The sequence below is a fragment of the Petromyzon marinus genome, unplaced genomic scaffold (assembly GCF_048934315.1).
Source record: "Petromyzon marinus isolate PM22_M1 ecotype Great Lakes invasive population unplaced genomic scaffold, UKy_Petmar_22M1.pri1.0 PM_G_Scaffold_27, whole genome shotgun sequence".
In the NCBI taxonomy this organism is placed as follows: Eukaryota; Metazoa; Chordata; class Hyperoartia; order Petromyzontiformes; family Petromyzontidae; genus Petromyzon; species Petromyzon marinus.
In genome coordinates, this window is record NW_027422839.1 from 1,147,786 (window position 1) to 1,165,747 (window position 17,962).

At 44.9% G+C, this 17,962-nt stretch overlaps 1 protein-coding gene across 3 annotated transcripts; it reads right to left on the reverse strand.

Annotated features, from left to right (window-relative positions):
* Positions 1-1,648: 1,648 nt before the first annotated feature.
* LOC142913922 (heterogeneous nuclear ribonucleoprotein L-like) lies at positions 1,649-16,589 on the reverse strand. Of its 3 annotated transcripts, none has more exons than XM_076061026.1 (12): positions 16,416-16,589; positions 12,016-12,231; positions 11,549-11,634; positions 11,321-11,417; positions 9,818-9,887; positions 6,545-6,631; positions 5,801-6,057; positions 5,324-5,445; positions 4,444-4,645; positions 3,779-3,836; positions 2,853-2,948; positions 1,649-2,394 (listed from the first exon to the last, which is right to left on the reverse strand). In XM_076061026.1, the coding sequence occupies exons 1-12, from the start codon at positions 16,536-16,538 to the stop codon at positions 2,339-2,341; spliced, it is 1,470 nt and encodes a 489-aa protein (XP_075917141.1). In that variant the 5' UTR covers positions 16,539-16,589; the 3' UTR covers positions 1,649-2,338. The 3 variants fall into 3 exon arrangements, with proteins under 3 accessions (XP_075917141.1, XP_075917143.1, XP_075917144.1); XM_076061028.1 differs by having other exon boundaries at positions 16,446-16,587; XM_076061029.1 differs by lacking the exons at positions 1,649-2,394; positions 5,324-5,445 and having other exon boundaries at positions 2,861-2,948; positions 16,416-16,587.
* Between the last annotated feature and the right edge of the window lie 1,373 nt (positions 16,590-17,962).

Sequence of the window (17,962 nt, forward strand, 5' to 3'; positions counted from 1 at the left end):
ACTCATTCACTCACCTAGCCACCCACACAGTCACTCACTCACCTAGCCACCCACAGTCACTCATTCACTCACCTAGCCACCCACACACTCAGTCACTCACCTAGCCACCCACACACTCAGTCACTCATTCATCTAGCCACCCACACACTCATTCACACACTCACCTACCCACCCACACACTCAGTCACTCATTCACTCAGTCACTCACTTAGCCACCCACAAAGACACTCATTCACTCAGTCACTCACCTAGCCACCTACAGACACAGTCACTTATTCACTCAGTGACTCACCTAGCCACCCACACAGTCACTCACCTAGCCACCCACACACTCACTCACCTAGCCACCCACACACTCACTCATTCACTCAGTCACTCACTTGGCCACCCACACAGACACTTAGTCACTCATTCAGTCACTCACCTAGCCACCCACAGTCACTCACCTAGCCACCCACACAGTCACTCATTCACGCACTCACCTAGCCACCCACACAGTCACTCATTCACTCAGTCACTCACCTAGCCACCCACACACTCAGTCACTCATTCACTCAGTCACTCATCTAGACACTCACACAGTCACTCATTCACTCAGTCACTCACCTAGCCACCCACACACTCAGTCACTCATTCACTCAGTCACTCACCTAGCCACCCACACAGTCACTCTTTCACTCAGTCACTCACCTAGCCAACCATACAGACACTTAGTCATTCAGTCACTCATCTAGCCACCCAGACACTCACCTAGCCACCCACACACTCATTCACGCAGTCACTCACCTAGCCACCCACATAGACAGTCACTAATTCACTCACCTAGCCACCTACAGACACAGTCACTTATTCACTCAGTGACTCACCTAGCCACCCACACAGTCACTCACCTAGCCACCCACACACTCACTCACCTAGCCACCCACACACTCACTCATTCACTCACTTAGCCACCCACACAGACACTTAGTCACTCATTCAGTCACTCACCTAGCCACCCACAGTCACTCACCTAGCCACCCACACAGTCACTCACTCACCTAGCCACCCACACAGTCACTCATTCACTCACTCACCTAGCCACCCACACACTCAGTCACTCACCTAGCCACCCACACAGTCACTCATTCACTCACCTAGCCACCCACACACTCAGTCACCTAGCCACCCACACACTCAGTCACTCATTCGCTCACCTAGCCAACCATACAGACACTTAGTCATTCAGTCACTCATCTAGCCACCCAGACACTCACCTAGCCACCCACACAGTCACTCATTCACGCAGTCACTCACCTAGCCACCCACATAGACAGTCACTTATTCACTCACCTAGCCACACAGTCACTCACCTAGCCACCCACACACTCAGTCACTCACCTAGCCACACACACAGTCACTCACCTAGCCACCCACACACTCAGTCACTCACCTAGCCACCCACACACTCAGTCACTCCCTAGCCACACACACAGTCACTCACCTAGCCACCCACACACTCAGTCACTCACCTAGCCACACACACAGTCACTCACCTAGCCACCCACACACTCAGTCACTCATTCACTCAGTCACTCACCTACCCTATGCCCAACTTCCTTCATGTCTCCACGCTCATGTTCAATCGATTCCAGTTCGATGTCAAACATGCATCTCTCCATGCTTTTATTTTCAAACACGGTTCTATTTTCTCTTGGGGTTTATATTTGCAAGCGTATTAACCTGCTAAATACACGCACTGTACAGAATGCCAACCCATGTTTTTCAATGGGATTTTCAATGAGTCGGGGTATATTTTTACCAGCCCCCCCCCAAAAGGGTCTCTTTGGCATTTATTTCAGAGCTCTCCGTTATGAAATTAAATGGGCAATATTAGTGCCATGGGCTACAGCAAGAAAGGAGCATCACTCGTGGTGGGAGCAAAAACTTTGGCTATGAGCAAGTTGAGAACCCCCCCAAATTGTAAATTAATTGGAGCCGCTAAAGTTACGGCACCCGAGGACTGCCAAGTGAAATCTGGTTTGGGGCTCATGGACAAAATAGCAATGCACACGGCAGACAAACTCGGCAGGTTAAGGAGACTAATCATAATTATTTTAATTTCAACATTCTTCATTTCCACTGCGACCTTTAAAATCTTTCGGTGCAGTCAATATAGAAATCTAAATTAATCCTCCAAAAAATGACAACTAAAATGTAAACGCGTCAAATTGCACTTTCGACCTATACCTACGGTTAACTTTCAACAAGAGTGATGGGACATTCACAAATAATACACAAAGTGACAATGATGTTGACACCGACGTTCAATACGGCATGAAACATGTTGAGTTGTCTTCTATGAAGGCTGGGCAGTGGAGAAGCACAGTTTGAGGGTGTAGAAGTATGGAACATCTGAGAAAATAAAAACAGGGGAGCCACATGACGTCTTCACTGGAGCACACAAAAACTTAAAACAATGAAGCGATTCTTAGGAGGGTCTTTGTTGATGTTAACAAACTCGTTCAGGGAGCTAAGATAACGTTGAGTTGTGATAAGTGAAAGTGCTTGGCTATGTCAACTTTCAATTCCATTCTGTATATGCAAACAACAACAACGAAATCCAAATCGCCCATAAATAACAACCTGTTAATATATAATACAACAATCTACAACTGCTTTCGCTTCCTGCAATTTCACCCAAGGCTGCTAGGCAGCCAGTGTACACAGATGGTGCTATGGTAATAACAAGCGCCCCCCCCAAATCTGAACATTAGGTGCTCAACAGAGCGTACGACCAAAGATTTGCCGATAATGCAGCACCGCTTCAATGTCATCGCACCAACACAAATGGCCAACACCCCACAACTTACTTGCGTTCTTCAGGGGGTGATGGTTAATGCACGCCAGAGCCTCCATGGCATCGTTCTTGGTCTCCCACTCCATCAGGCCGGACACGCTCCTATCGGCTGGACACGTGGACGGACCGTCGCTCATAGAGTAATTTGGGTCGTGTAAAACGCAACACCCTTCGCCATTTTGATTTAAAGCTTTCGTGACTGCAGGGATTCATATTCTTGGTTCTTTCGGTAAAGTCACCACCACGTAGAAGGGAAACAATAAAATAATAAAAATATAAAACAATAAAATTCTCACGACGTTTCGACTGCAACACAAGCAATCATCATCAGGTGTGAAAACCACAGCAAGAACATTTTAAAAAAGTGGCGGTTATTTTTAACGTTAGCACCACGGAGAGCGATTTGGCAGTTGTTCAGATGGACGAGTCCATCTATGTTCTGAAAAGAGGAGGGGGGAGACGAAAATAATGGATGCGGTCTGAAAGCCACCGTAAGCGTGAACAATCAATTAAGACCCGAAATGGTTTATCAAATCCTTCCAATGGTTGCTAAGCCAGAATCCATCTTCTCGGTTGAAATTGTCTGTGTTTGTATATATTTATTATTTTGTTGTTTCCCTTCTACGTGACTTTACCTAAAGAAGCCGTGTTTAAAGGGTGGTGTCAGTCGTCGGTGAATTTCTGCAGCAGGAAGGCTTCAGTCCGATGCCTTGGCTACGCTAACACGCTTCAGTCAGCTTGGGCGCGAGTGAATAGCAAGGACTGCTCTCGGGAGAGAATTTCTCACAGGGTTTCTTGAGCATGGCCTCATAGCACACGTTGCAGATCATCTGGTGTCGTGCTGTAAATCAAGCGACGATTGCATGGAGAATACAGTACACGATTTATTCTGTGCCATGACACGTAAGATAAATAATAAACATACTTTGCGGGACTTACTTTTTCCAGAAAACACTTTGAAAGAGCGGGGCCTCGCAATCGACATTTCGTCGCACAGCTGCGGGGACAGAACGGGCGGCGTTCACGTTATAGTTGGTAACAGTTAACGTGCACCGGTAAAGCATTCGGGAGATGTCATTTTAATTGCAGGCACAAATCCCGTTGTCCATTTTTTAATTTACATTCGCCAGCTTTGGAGCAGTCTTTCAAAGTGCTCAGATTATTGTGAACACCAAGCATAGACTCAGGGGGAATGCAACCATTTGCAGAAACAATGTCCAAAGACTGAAATGTAAACCTTTCGAATACGAATATGAATCGTAATGTATTAAACAGGACAAATTAACGCGAGGTGTTGTCTAGTCTGTAACAAAAAAGTCCCTTTGGAACATCGACTGCATTATTTATACATCTTATGTTTTAAGCGCTGAAAGGAAACTACATTACACCATTTTACATTTGTCCCGTCACAGGAAACGTGTCATTGGCCACCACAAACTCCACAACATCAATAGGCTCATCTTAAAAACCCACGATTGTTTCATGTGCAAAATTTGGACTTGAATATTTATAAAAGCTTCACCTGGGAAAACTTTTAAAGAAACCGAACGCGCTCCCCTTCTGCGCTGCTGGCAGCAGGCTGAAGGGGCGGCGGGGGCACGAACCTGCGCGAACATCTCGGCCGTGATGTCCGTGGGCGCGTTGAAGAAGTGCAGCACCGCGGTGGGACGCTGGTTGCGGTTCTTCGCCGCCTTCTCGCTGTCGGCGTAGCGGTGGTTGTGAGAACCTGCGTAGTCCCTGTAGCTGTCGGTGCCGTCCGGCAGCTCGAACGCCTGGCCCGGCACAATCGACCGCTGCCTCGACACGCTGCCGAGACGAGGGCGGAAGGGAGGGAATAGCGCGAAGAAACTGTTTTTAGTTTTTATTTTATCACGTTCCAAATTTCACGTGCTCTTTGGTTCGATTCGGTAAAGTCACGTGGGTAAAAAATAAAATAACAAAAAATCACGACGTTTCGGCCACAACACAAGTGGCCTTCATCAGGTGAAGGGACCGGACTGTCCAGAGGACAGCGTTGGAGTGAAGACAGCAAGCCCAGGTCGCGTCCTTTAAGCTTGTGATCGCGGCATCTTTTGAGGAAGGTCAGCGTCTCGATGAGCTTTGACTTCTTGTCCCGTTGTCTGTTGAAAGCTCTAACAGATAGGTGAAAGCCCTCCCCGTAGAGCTTCAAATCTAGAATCCAAATTTCACGTTCGCTATTTCAATAAAGGCCCTCCCCGTAAAGCTTCAAATCTAGAATCTAAATTTCATGTTCGCCACTTCAATAAAGGCTCTGGACAGCAAGTCACCGGGGTCCTCGTGAGCTGTGACGAGTGTTTCGTTCACGGTATTCATCAGCTCTCTTTTTCACCGTCCTAAAATTTAGTCACTTGCACTAAATATTTACTAAAGTTGTCTTCTCTAAATGGAAAGCAGTATCCAATTACATTAACAGGATATGACGAGTTACATTTACCAATTTAACACGGGAACAAAAAGGCTCACCAGAGGTTGATTTTATTTCCAAAGATCTGAGACATATTGAGGTGAAAAACCACCCTGTGCACGGCGTACTGATCTCCCATCTCGACCATGGCGGCTCCCGGCTTGCTCTTCAGGAACTTAACCTACAAAAATAACAACCCGTAAGACGGTTCAGCATCGCGCAATCTTGCACGAAAATATCTACAAGTTTCGTTGTAACGCATTGTTGAAATGTGAAGTGTTGGCCGAGGGGCCATTAGAAAACATGCACAAAGAACACTTCGCATTGGGTACATTTTTGTAAAGAAAATGACCAAATGTGTATGTTGTCAATCGGTGAACAAATTTGGTCGTGTGAATCTCCCACTTTATATAACACGATCAGCGCACGACGTGCACCACACGCGTGCGTACGCATTGCACCGCGGTTGAACCTTTGGAAGAAAAAAAACAGGGACTCATTTCAAAGCAGGTGCGCGCAACACCCAGCGAAGGCACCTTCTCCACGTCGCCGAAGAGGCAGAGGATGTTAAACACGCGGTCGCAGTTGAAGCGTTCGGCGTCCAAGTCGTACACAATGAGGACCTTGTTGTCGGCCTGCTGGTTCATCATGGCTTGCACGTGCTGGCCCTGGGTACCACCCTGGGGCCCAACCTGGTTGCCCATGCCTACTCCCATGCCCATTCCTCCCCCACCGCCCATGCCGTCGCGGCCAGATCCGTAGTCGACGCCCGGTGGTGGTGGCTGCTGGTGGCCTGTGACGCAAACACACAAGAGGGGGTAACGCATAGTGAACTAGCTGAAACTCTCTAAACTTCTCTGAAAAACAGATTTATGACAACCATCATCTTACACACGTGTGCCCTTTCCTATAAGGTCAGGTAACCCAGGAATCACCACTCTACTCCTTGGAGACACTGGAAAACATTGGTCCAGAAGACTCAGTTGCCTAGGGAATAGACTAAACTAGTTTTTATTTTAGGTTGAGGGCCACCAAGCTAGAGCTCTTATTCAGCATAGCTTGTTTTAAATACCCAATACATCTGATAGCTATTGGAAATATCGTCTCTTAAAACACAAAGCAACTCATACGTTGCAATTGTTAATCGCAAAAAAAGGTTTTTAGGATGCACCTTAACACTAATTCCAAATAAGAAATGTTCTCAACAGGCAGCAGGTTCTTTCAATCTGACAGCAAGCTGAAGGAAACCGAAATTATAGCATTCGCAACAAGGGGATTACCTCCACAGTCGCCACCACCGCAAGCGTGTGCTTTGGGATGGTCGCCAAGGAGAGACGTTTGCTTCGCTGGCATCATTGCATTGTCCTCTGAAAACAAAAAAAAAAACGATCACCAAATTCACCCACGGGAAACATAAGCGCTCATTGCTGCACAAAATAAGGACAATCCAAAAAATGCATTCTGCACCCAGAACATTCACATGACCAACACATTAAGAAATTCCGGGCACACTCCACACGGGGGTGCGCTGCGTCTGTCGATAAAAACAATTGGCGGTATTTTTAAAATGCAGATTTCACATGGCGCAACATAAATAACGAGCACCATACAAAATACAGCGCGTAAAGAAACGCTCATCGCAAGAAGAAGAAAAAACAAAATTTATTGGAGGTGTACAGATGCACGCGACAAATTGTTCCGAGGTGCGGCGTCAGCGAGTGTCCGTGGTTGCCGCCTGCGATGCCCGCTCGTTTCTTACCCAGTCTACGCTTCGACGGGAACACAAAGTTGCCCAGAGTCGGGCGGCGGCTGACGACCCATCGCGAGGAGGATGCAACAGAAAGGCCGGCGCCTTCTTTCCTGCGCCAACAGCAGTCACGCTCGGCACAAATGGACCCCCCCGCGTTGTCCATGCCACCGCACCTCTCGCTCTCCGGCGACCCTTTTTGGTTTGGGGCTTAAAATTGGGACGCTTGAAGTGGGCGACGGGGCCTTACGAACCTTTAAAATGAAAAAGATCGCCGCTTATAAACCGATGCGAAATGCGTTGTCTGGCATCAGCAATGTCAAAAGCCTCGTTTGCAAACAAAACTTTAGCAAGGCAGTCTAAACGTACGAGCGTGGAGGTAAATTCTCACCAACGGAGCGATTTTAAGCCCCAAACGCATCGGCACGCGTTCCGTTTGGCTTATTTCCAAGTCCCGTTCGCGGTGAATGCGGGCTTTCGTCGCTCCCGGCTTCTTCGCGGCGGTTCTGGTGCTTTGCCGGTCTGTCAGCGCCGTGTCCCCCGGTGCCTGCGGCTGGACGTGGGTTATCCGATGGCCTCTGCCAAGCGGCACGTGGCGGTTGCGGTGCAGCGGACGCGGCGTGCTGCGCTGCAGGCGTGGGGGGCGCGGGTCGGCCGTGCGTGTCACAGCGGCGGCGGCGTGTTGGTTGCTTGGTCCCCGGTGCCTCCCAAGTGCCGACGAGGATGTCGCCAATGTCGCCGTTCGTGTCGTCGCCGTTCACGTCGGTGGCTGTTGGCTGCCGGGCGCTTTATTGCTCGTGTGTTGCTTGCAAATTGCCTCCGTGTGCTTCTGTGTGCGGCAATGCTCGCAGATGCTCCTTGTAGCGTTGATGTTGGGAGTGAGGAAAATACTCTTCGAAGCGTTTACGGAAATTTGGTGATAAAATCAAACCGCACCGTGTCCCTAAAGCTCCCTTGATAAAGTGGCGAGACTTACCTCTTCGGAAACTAATATCTGTGCGTACACACAATGTATTCGGGACAAAGATACCATTTTCCTGTTCAGGTTCAATCGTACCAAATTAAAAGGGTTACTTTATAATAAGTGATATTTTCAATCGTAAATATCGGCTTTTCTGACATCCTCTAAGCTTCTCCGCTTAGTATCCAGACACCACATAATGCAGTCAAGGTTTCTCAACCCTACAAAATATAAAAACGCAACGTGCAATGTCCACCTCAAATATGCCAGTGAAAGTTGCCACCTACTTCTGATCCAACAGACACACACCCTGGTAAATCTAAATATAAAAGTAAAACCTTGGATTGCGAGTAACTTGGTCTGCAAGTGTTTTGCAAGACGAGCTAAAATTGTAAATAAATATTAACTTGATAAACGAGCGAGGTCTTGCAATACGAGCAGTGTACGTGTAGACACACTTTGTACTGCCGTGAGTCACGTGATCACACAACTGATAGACGAGTGCTTTGATGTACGAGCGCTTTGGATTACAAACACGTTCCCGGAACGAATTATGCTCGCAATGCAAGGTTTTACACTGTAGTGTAAAAATGCCCAGCCTTGATACACCCCGAACAACCGAGTACCCGCCTATGGGCCACATGCACTTGACGTTGGGAAAATCTTCAAAGCTGATCAAAATCTAAAACGCCACCAACTTAATGGCAATGTCTATCGCATCTCCAGTACCAGGGCAACAGCTTTAATGGTAACAAAAAAATTAATCCAATGGATTATTGAACACTCCAGCAGCCACATGCCTCCTTGTGAATCCTGTTCTTCACAACATTCACTTAAACTGCCACATTGTTGTGAAGGGTTAACTAGAAAAACAAAGTACACGGGCAGGAGTTTAAAACCAATCTGCCCAGAGTAAACTACGCAAGCTTAGCATGGGCTAAAAAAACACAAAGATTATTTAGTTATATGTTGCGCTAGCTGTTACTACCCGGCCGCCTTTGTCTCCCCACTGGCGATGTTCACACACCACAGCAGTTACTCGTTTGAGGCTGAGTCGACCTAGGGGAGGCCCAGGACCGGTTAAAATAATCGTCACCGGTGGTGGCGGTGAGCGGGAATCGAACTTGGGTCGCCGGGTTCGTAGCGCAGCGTAGCGCTAACCGCTACACTACGGGTCACGTGACAGATTTGACGTCACAGCTCACTTGCCGTGCAAAAAATAAATGCATTATCGAGCTCCCCCCCCCCCAAAAAACAAAAGTGTATTTGTGTAATGTTTGCACGGTGTACAGTCTGGAAAGTACCCACATGGCAAATTTCCAGTTTGTTGCATGTCGGGAAGTACGCTAAACATTTTGAACAGACACACATATTCACAACTTTGCCTTTTATATATGGAGAAGATAGGTATAAACGAAAATAACCTTGACCAGCTCTACACAATTGCAGTGATTGCATGATTGATACAAAAGAGGGGAATGGCGTTTCAAATAACTTCCTGTGACAACGACCAAGTTCTGTAGATTGTAAACAGTACACCAATGTGCTTCAAGACAACCAAGTGTCTGCAGGTGTGACATTTTTCTGCAACCAAAATCTCAAGTGCAGAAGCTGCATTATCCTCTTGAGAACACTCCAAACTTCCCCCTCTACTTGGCCACTGATCTTCAAGTATAACACGGCAAAGCCGGCCACGTACAGAAATAGTCAATGCCTGTTTCATCACGCCGTGCACACCCCCCACCCCTTGCGTTAAAAACGTCACCCCCCCCCCCACACACCGAGGGCTCACCACCACCAGCTGTCGAGAGAGTGCGGCTCTGATATGCTCGATATTGGTCTTACCTTGCTTGAGGCCAGGGTTGGTGAAGTCCCAGGTCTCAGAGTCATTTTTAAACACATTCAGACGCATCGCCTGTAAAGAGGACACAGCAGGGGGAAAAGATAAACATTATTCGTGGCCAGCATATAGGGCATAGATGCTGGGAAAAAAATTATATAACTTTAGAACCTTCTTTGGTTCTTTCGGTAAAGTCTCCACGTAGAATGATAAAAAAATAAAATAAAACAATGAAATTCTCACGACGTTTCGGCCACAACACAAGTGGCCTTCTTCAGGTGAAAGGAACAAACCTGTCGTCCCGACCTTGTGTTGTGGCCGAAACGTCGTGATAATTTTATTGTTTTATTTTATTATTTTATTCTCATTCTACGTGGTGACTTTACCGAAAGAACCAAAGAAGATTAATCCTTGCAGTCACGAAAGCTTTAAATCGAAACTTTAGAACCATTTAAAATTTACAAGCATAATTATTAAGCGGTCATTACCCCCGAGACAATTACGGCATGCAACTTGCGGTGAAGCCGAGGTACTTAACGCAACCCTTAACCTCCTGGGAGATGAATGAATAAGAGCTGCCACACGTAGGAAGTCAACGGGAAGCTAAACTTTCGCGCCGTACGTAGCAAAAGCGTGCTTATCGGAGTTGTGGGAAAACAGTGGCCTTCTGCCACCGGTTTTTTGTTTAAGATCAAGTGTTGATTATCCCTCTTCGTTAGAACAAGCTCCCTTCGTGTTTGCAGATAAAATCGCTATCCCTCGGTGACCTATTTAAATTCCAAACTTGTTTAATCGCACATAAGTTTGGCATGCTCTGCCTAACTCGGTATTATTTATTCGCGGTGTTCCTCGTGTACTGTAAAGCGTTAGCCTTGATCGTATACCTCAAAAATGTTGAAGTGCCATAACCCCGTTATGAAAATGATGCATTCGTTATTACTGTTCAGTAATTTTATTTCCTGCTAACAATGTAACATCTCCCCTCAGGTACTCTGCAGGTCTCGCAAAGCAGCCTATGGCTGAATGCTAATCACCCGTCACCAAATAAAATTGAATTAAAAACCAACTCTACCCTTCCCACTGGATGCGAATTTTCCACTAACTGGCTCAGGGCACTGGCTCAGATGAGAACCACGCTCACACGGTAATATCAATTGGGAAAAGTTTGACTTTAGACAACGGCAAGGATGCCCGTCATGCACAATGGGTTGTTGTAGGTTGTGGGGCTGTGTGGTGGGCAGCTGTAAAATCCATTGGGTGCATTGTATTTCTATGCTGCCACAATATATGCTACACTCCTTTACCCCGCACACAAGTCAAATAACCCCCACAACAGGCATCGAGTGCGGAAGCCCTCATCTAGCAATGAATTGCCGTGTGTATTCAGCATTATTTGCTCACCAAAGTGGTCAATTCAGAATATTAAATGAAATCTTTGGTCTGCGGGTGAAAAAACCCAGGTTGTGGTGAACACACTTGTGAATGTACAAAGTATCGGTTGTACTTGCCCTCGCATACTCCACTATAAGAGTACAGCAGCCCGAATAGATGTCCGCTCCATTCAGAGATGAGTTCGCTCTCTCGGCGCTCTCAACCGAAACAAACGTGGCCAAAAATTAAGGAAAACACGACCATTTCATTTTAAAAACAATACATTTAGCATCTCCAAAATAACACGTAAAATTACGTGAATGGCGGACATATCGTTACGGTTATGCATCTCGTTGAAAGGATATTCCACAAAGGCCTGCAGGCCATTCTTCCTGAAGATCACAATGCGTTGCAGAGGCCCAAATGGTTTGCAAATGTTGTAAAGCACATCCTGCAGGACCACATGGAGCACACAAACGCAGCGAGGTGATTTTGCACGCATTACCAAGTAAATTTGAAAAGCTTTTTTTCCAGTGAATTTTTAAGATCGAGCCATACAGGACATCAACGCTTTCCAAAATCAACATTAGGTCTATATATTGTTTTTTATTCAATGCCATTGGTAGACTTCAAAGCACAAACAAAAAACACGACTTCAATTGCCTCAAATGAACCAAAGGATCAATGTAATTTCCTTAGCAAAGCCATTCACTGTAATCCAAAACGGACATAATTTCACTCGTATAAATGAAACACGCGCGTGTGTGCATGGCACACCCGACAAACTATTCACACATTAATGTCCAGCTGCTGTAAGTGTAACAATGCCCACCGTGGTGATGGGGTAGATGGGGTTGAGAATGGTGAAGAGCAGGATGTGGTTGCTGTTGCCGTTGTCCCCCGGGACGCCAGGGCGCCAAAGCTTCTGGCTGGTAGAGAAGTTAAAGTAGGCCGGCTGCCCGCACACGTAGACGGAGCCCTTGGACGAGTAGTCGACGCAGCTGCGGGAGCTCTCCGGGTCTTCAAACTCCACCAGCGCCTGCCGCGTCTTGGGTATCATCACCACGTACAAACGAGTGCCGTTATTCAAAGATGTGGCCGACTTTAAAACGCGTGCCTGTTGTTGTTAATTTTAACCACGAGGTTGGTCTGCTCCAAGTCACCTCATTTGATCTCAAGAAATGTTTCAATGCATGCAACGGAGTGGAGACTGGTTGGATGCAGGTTAGATGCCACGTCCCATTTCAGTTTGGCAGTGTAGTACGTTGGAATTGAATGTACTGTAAGAATATAATTATATTTAAAATACATCTTGAGGGTAATGTAGTCTTCTTCTGTCGATGTATCACCTGACAAACGAAGCCTCTTCAAACGTACATAAACAAGGTACGTGTGTGCACCATTTCAATACGAGATATTAATTTTTAACACGGTTACTAATCACAGTTGAACGTGTGCTGCTTTTGTCAGACGGCACAACAAAAGCAGCAGTGGCACTTTAATTCGGAGGGAATTCGTGACTTGGGGAAATTGAAGAACAAACGGTTTTTGTTTCCATTTAAAGCTTTCGTGACTGCAAGGATTCATCTTCTTTGGTTCTTTCGGTATAGTCGCGTAGAATGAGAATAAAATAATAAATTAATTTAAAAACACAATAAAATTCTCATGACGTTTCGGCCACAACACAAGTCGCCTTCATCAGGTGAAGGGACGAGACTGTCCCATTTCAGTTTGGCAGTCTCGTCCCTTCACCTGATGAAGGCCACTTGTGTTGTGGCCCGAAACGTCGTGAGAATTTTATCGTGTTATTTTAATTTGTATTAATTTATTATTTTATTCTCATTCTACGCGGTGGTGACTTTACCGAAAGAACCCCAAAGAAGATGAAGTGGTTTTTGGTTGGTCACTTCAGGCTGGCAAGGCCCCGAGTAAGCCACGCACGGCGTCGCCGATCACGCCGTGACGTGGGCAACGCCGCACCCTCTCGTCCGCCGCATAACGGGGCCACGACTTTTTATTTACGGAAGTGGTTCTTGAGCTTTAACCTGCAGCCTTGCCACCCACCCTTTGGTTCTCAATATATATATTTTTAAAACGTACAATATTTATTAATTTAGAGGTTTGATGGAACAAAGTAGCGGTGCGTACGTGCCCGTGCTCAATGTGTTTCGATGGATTTACCTTGTTAAAAAATAATCTGGCACGTCTTGCACCCCCAGAAAGGGCATCTCCCACCCCGTGCTTAAGAACCATCGAGTATTTTCGTGTTATGCAATTTCTTGAGTTATTGAACCGAAAACCGGTAATACTCGAATTTCCAAGGTCTACGTTCACTCCACGTCCGCAAACACCACCACCACAACAATAATAACAATAATAATAACACCAATAACAATAATAACAACTATAATAACAACAATAATCTTTGCTTTTTTTCGGTAAAGTCACGTATAAATAAGAAATAATAAAATTACATAATAGCGCACGACGTTTCGGTTGCAACACAAGCAGCCATCATCAGGTACAGAAGAGCTAAATTTAAGAGAGAGGGGAAACACATAACCCCAGATGTATATACAGACACCCAAGTAGGGGGGAACTAACACCGACACAATAGGGGACACAGAGAGAGAAGCATACCAAACAGACAAGAGTTTAGCAGAATTTGGAAACCAAATAAAGCAACACAGACGGTCGGTCAAAACACAATTAACGCAAAGCCTGGTTGATTACGTTATTTCAAAGATTGCTAAATTGCAAGTTAAGTATGAAATTTAAGATACAGACGGCACACACACATAGACATTCAAGTAGAGCGGACCAGCACAGGTACAAGCACACAGTGAAGTCGCCTTAAATAGGCAGAGAAGGCAAGGCTGAGAGGCAATGGGACATATTAGCATGAGAAGGCAAGGCTGAGAGACAATGGGACATTTTAGCATGAGGTATGCATAGAGCAAAGTGGAGCACGGCAGCAAACATTCGGAAGCACCAAGACCGACACACAGGCAGAGACAGCACAGAGAAACAAATCCAAGCACAGACACAAAGGCAGATACACAAGCAGAGACAACACACAGACAACACAAGACAACACAAAGACAGACACAAAGATACAGACCTTATACCTCCCCGTAGAGGCGGTTTAAACTTGGTTCAAAGCTTTCGTGACTGCAGGAATTAATCTTTGGTGTTTTCGGTAAACAACAATAATAATAATACAGCTTCCTTCCCCATGCGGGCAACGGTCACCACCGACTGGTCACCTGACTAGGCCAAAGTACCGCACGGCCTCCACGAGGTCCGACTCGAGGGCTGTGTCTGAGAGTCCCCGCACGTGAACCACAGCCGACGGTGGGGGCTTGTGTGGGTCCTCAAACGTGTCCTGTGCACGTCGGCAAGGAAGCAAACTCAACACGACTATTGTGCAAAGCTGTTGTTTCCTCCTATACCGAGAAGACAGTTTTCAGTTTCATTTATTTGGTATAGCCCTGTGAGCCATTTGGCTCTTGAATCGGGTGCAACCGCAACAAACAAAAACATGAACAGGAAAAACATCTTAAAGTGACTTTGTGTGACTGTGCAAACAAAAAATCCAGGAAAAAACAGCAAAATAATCCTTGAAATAGCACCGTACACCAACGCTGTGTGCAAAAATCCCAGTGGGATGCAAGTCAAACAACAACAACCACAAGACAACTAAGATTAAAGCCATCAGTCTAACTCCGTACTACAACAAAACAATCATGGCCAAACCATAAAACTTTTTCAAAATCACCAAAATAAAGCCACGGCTAACATCGCCGGCAAGTGATATCGGAGCAGATGCAGACACTTGCATTAAAGGGCTTTTTAAATCTGCATCCGTTTGGCAAAAAATGGCCATAGCTCAGTGCCATCATTTCAGTAATCGCTAAGAACGTTCGCGAGTTTAACTTTCAATCTAAACGGCCCTCGAGTTACAAACTCTGGAACTCGCATCCCCCACCGCCAGGTGCGCTTTTGTAGACGCTGTAAAGTTTTATTCCGCAAAGTTTTTAATCACATTGGGGAGGGTCGAAGAGCTTCCCCACGACGCTATCGCGTGGGACATTTAACATATCGGTATTTTAACTTAATTAGTATTTTAACTTTTGATTTAAAGCTTTCGTGACTGCAGGGATTAATATTCTTGGTTCTTCCGGTAAAGTCACCACGTAGAAGGGAAACAATAAAATAATAAAAATATAAAACAATACAATTCTCACGACGTTTTGACTGCAACACAAGAAGCAATCATCATCAGGTGTGAAAACCACAGCAAGAAAATTTGAACAAAAGTGGCATTTTTTTTAACGTCAGCACCACGGAGAGCGATTTGAGAGTTTGTTCAGATGGACCAGTCCATCTATGTTCTGAAAAGAGGAGGGGGGAGACGAAAATAATGGATGCGGTCTGAAAGCCACCGTAAGCGTGAACAATTAAGACCCGAAATGGTTTATCAAATCCTTCCAATGATTGTTAAGCCAGAATCTATCTTCTCGGTTGAAATTGTCTCTGTGCTTGTATATGTGGATAGCCTCATGAACGAATTTCTCCTGGTAGGCAATGTTTTTATTCGTGGTCCGCCAGGAAGTGTCTGTGTTGTTGGCCTGACTGGATGTGCTTCACATAATGTTGTTTCAGGTTTGTTGAATTCTCGTCTCTCATCTTTTGCTGTATTTACCTCCGTGATTTGTTCTTGACACCTGATGAAGATCGCTTGCGTTGTGATCGAAACGTCGTGATTGTTTTTTGTTTTAATAATTTTATTGTATTTCTACATACGTGACTTTACCGAAAAAAACAATGAGTAATGTTTTTATTGTTTCATATTTTTTTATTATTTTAGTTCAGTGCAAAGAGAATACCCACCCTTAGAAGAGAAAACGCCGTATAAAAAAATTACACTGGAAATAGCCCAAAGTGTTAACGAACACGAAATCCACGTTTACCAAAACGCGTTTTACTGAACGTAAGCAGAGCCTAGCGATGCTGTGGTCCGCGTGGTCCATCCCCAACACCAACAACGAGAAGCTCTTCGCAACGGCACTGGAATCTGCGAGTTACAAAGCTAAACAATCACGTTAAATAATATAAACACGGCTGGTGGTGGTGGTGGCACGTCGCCTGAGTGAAGCCTCTGGCCCAGGCCTCACAACGAGGCTCTGGGCGAGGAGGAGTAAAAGAAACATCTTCTCGTTATAAAAACACCTCGTCAAGTCGCTCGTCACTGACGCTCACCATCGCGCCCGCCTGGACGCGGTCGTTGCCTTCGCCATTGACTCCCAGGCGCTTGGCCGCGTGCCGGGCGGCGGAGGCGGCGGTGGTCAACATCGTCGTGATGGCGTGGAGCGCCGGAGGGAATCGATTCGCGATCCTGTCGCAAAAAAATCGACGCCTGCGCGGATCGCCGAGCGTCAGCGGCAGCAGCGGGCGGCGGCGGCGGGGCGATTCCAACGCGTGACATCGATTCTCGGATCGATGTGTCCTCTGGCGATGTTCGCGCGGCTTGGTGTGACCCCACAGCCACTCGTCACGTGACGCCTCTCTCGGCCGACTGGGGCCGGCGACGGAGATCTGAAGCAGTCGTGGGCCTCCCCCTAGGTCGGACTCGGACTACATAATTAAATTTGATTAATTTTTTATAATATTAAATAAATAATAATAAATGATAAAAATAATCAAATTAGATTATTGTAAAATCATAATAAATAAATAAAACGAAATTTTTCATAATCAAATTTGATTGCTTTTAAATAAGAATAAGTACATAAAAAACAAATTTGATTATTTTTAAAATAAGATTAAATAAATAAAAATGTATAAATTAAAATAATAAAATTTGATTATTTTAAAATAATAAATAAATATACATTATAAGTTAAAATAACAATTGGATTATTTTAAAATAATAATGAATAAATAATAAAATAATTGACCAATTTCTATTACTTTTACATAATAAATCAAGGCAGGAATATTTAATTAATAATTTAGCCTTTCTTTATAACAAAATTTTAATATTTTAAAATAATAAAAAATAAAACTTACAAATAATCACATTTGAGTATTTTAAATAATAAATATATAAAATTTCCTTTCAAATTTTACTAATCAAATTTGATTATTTTTAAATAAAAATAAATAAATATAAATATTCAAATCTGATTATTATAGAAATTAAAAAAGAGGGATGGCATTGTCATCCTCTCAGCCGACAAGGTCAATGCCACTGTCATCATGGATAAAATACAATATAACAACAAAATTCAAGAATTACTCATCAATGGTAGCTATACAAAAATAAAAAGAGATCCCACCAACAGCCTCGTCATACAAACCAACAAAATCATTTCTGATTCAACCGCATTAATTGATCAAACCAAACAGTTCTCGTTGAAACCTTCTACTGCCAGGCCACCAAGATTATGCGGCTTACCAAAAATACATAAAGTAGATTCACCCCTTCGTCCCATCGTCTCTACTACAGTGAGGGAAAAAAAAATTTGATCCCCTGCTGATTTTGTACGTTTGCCCACTGACAAAGAAATGATAAGTCTATTATTTTAATGGTAGGTTTATTTGAACAGTGAGAGACAGAATAACAACAACAAAATCCAGAAAAAACGCATGTCAAAAATGTTATAAATTGATTTGCATTTTAACGAGGGAAATCAATATTTGACCCCTCTGCAAAACATGACTTAGTACTTGGTGGAAAAACCCTTGTTGGCAATCACAGAGGTCAGACGTTTCTT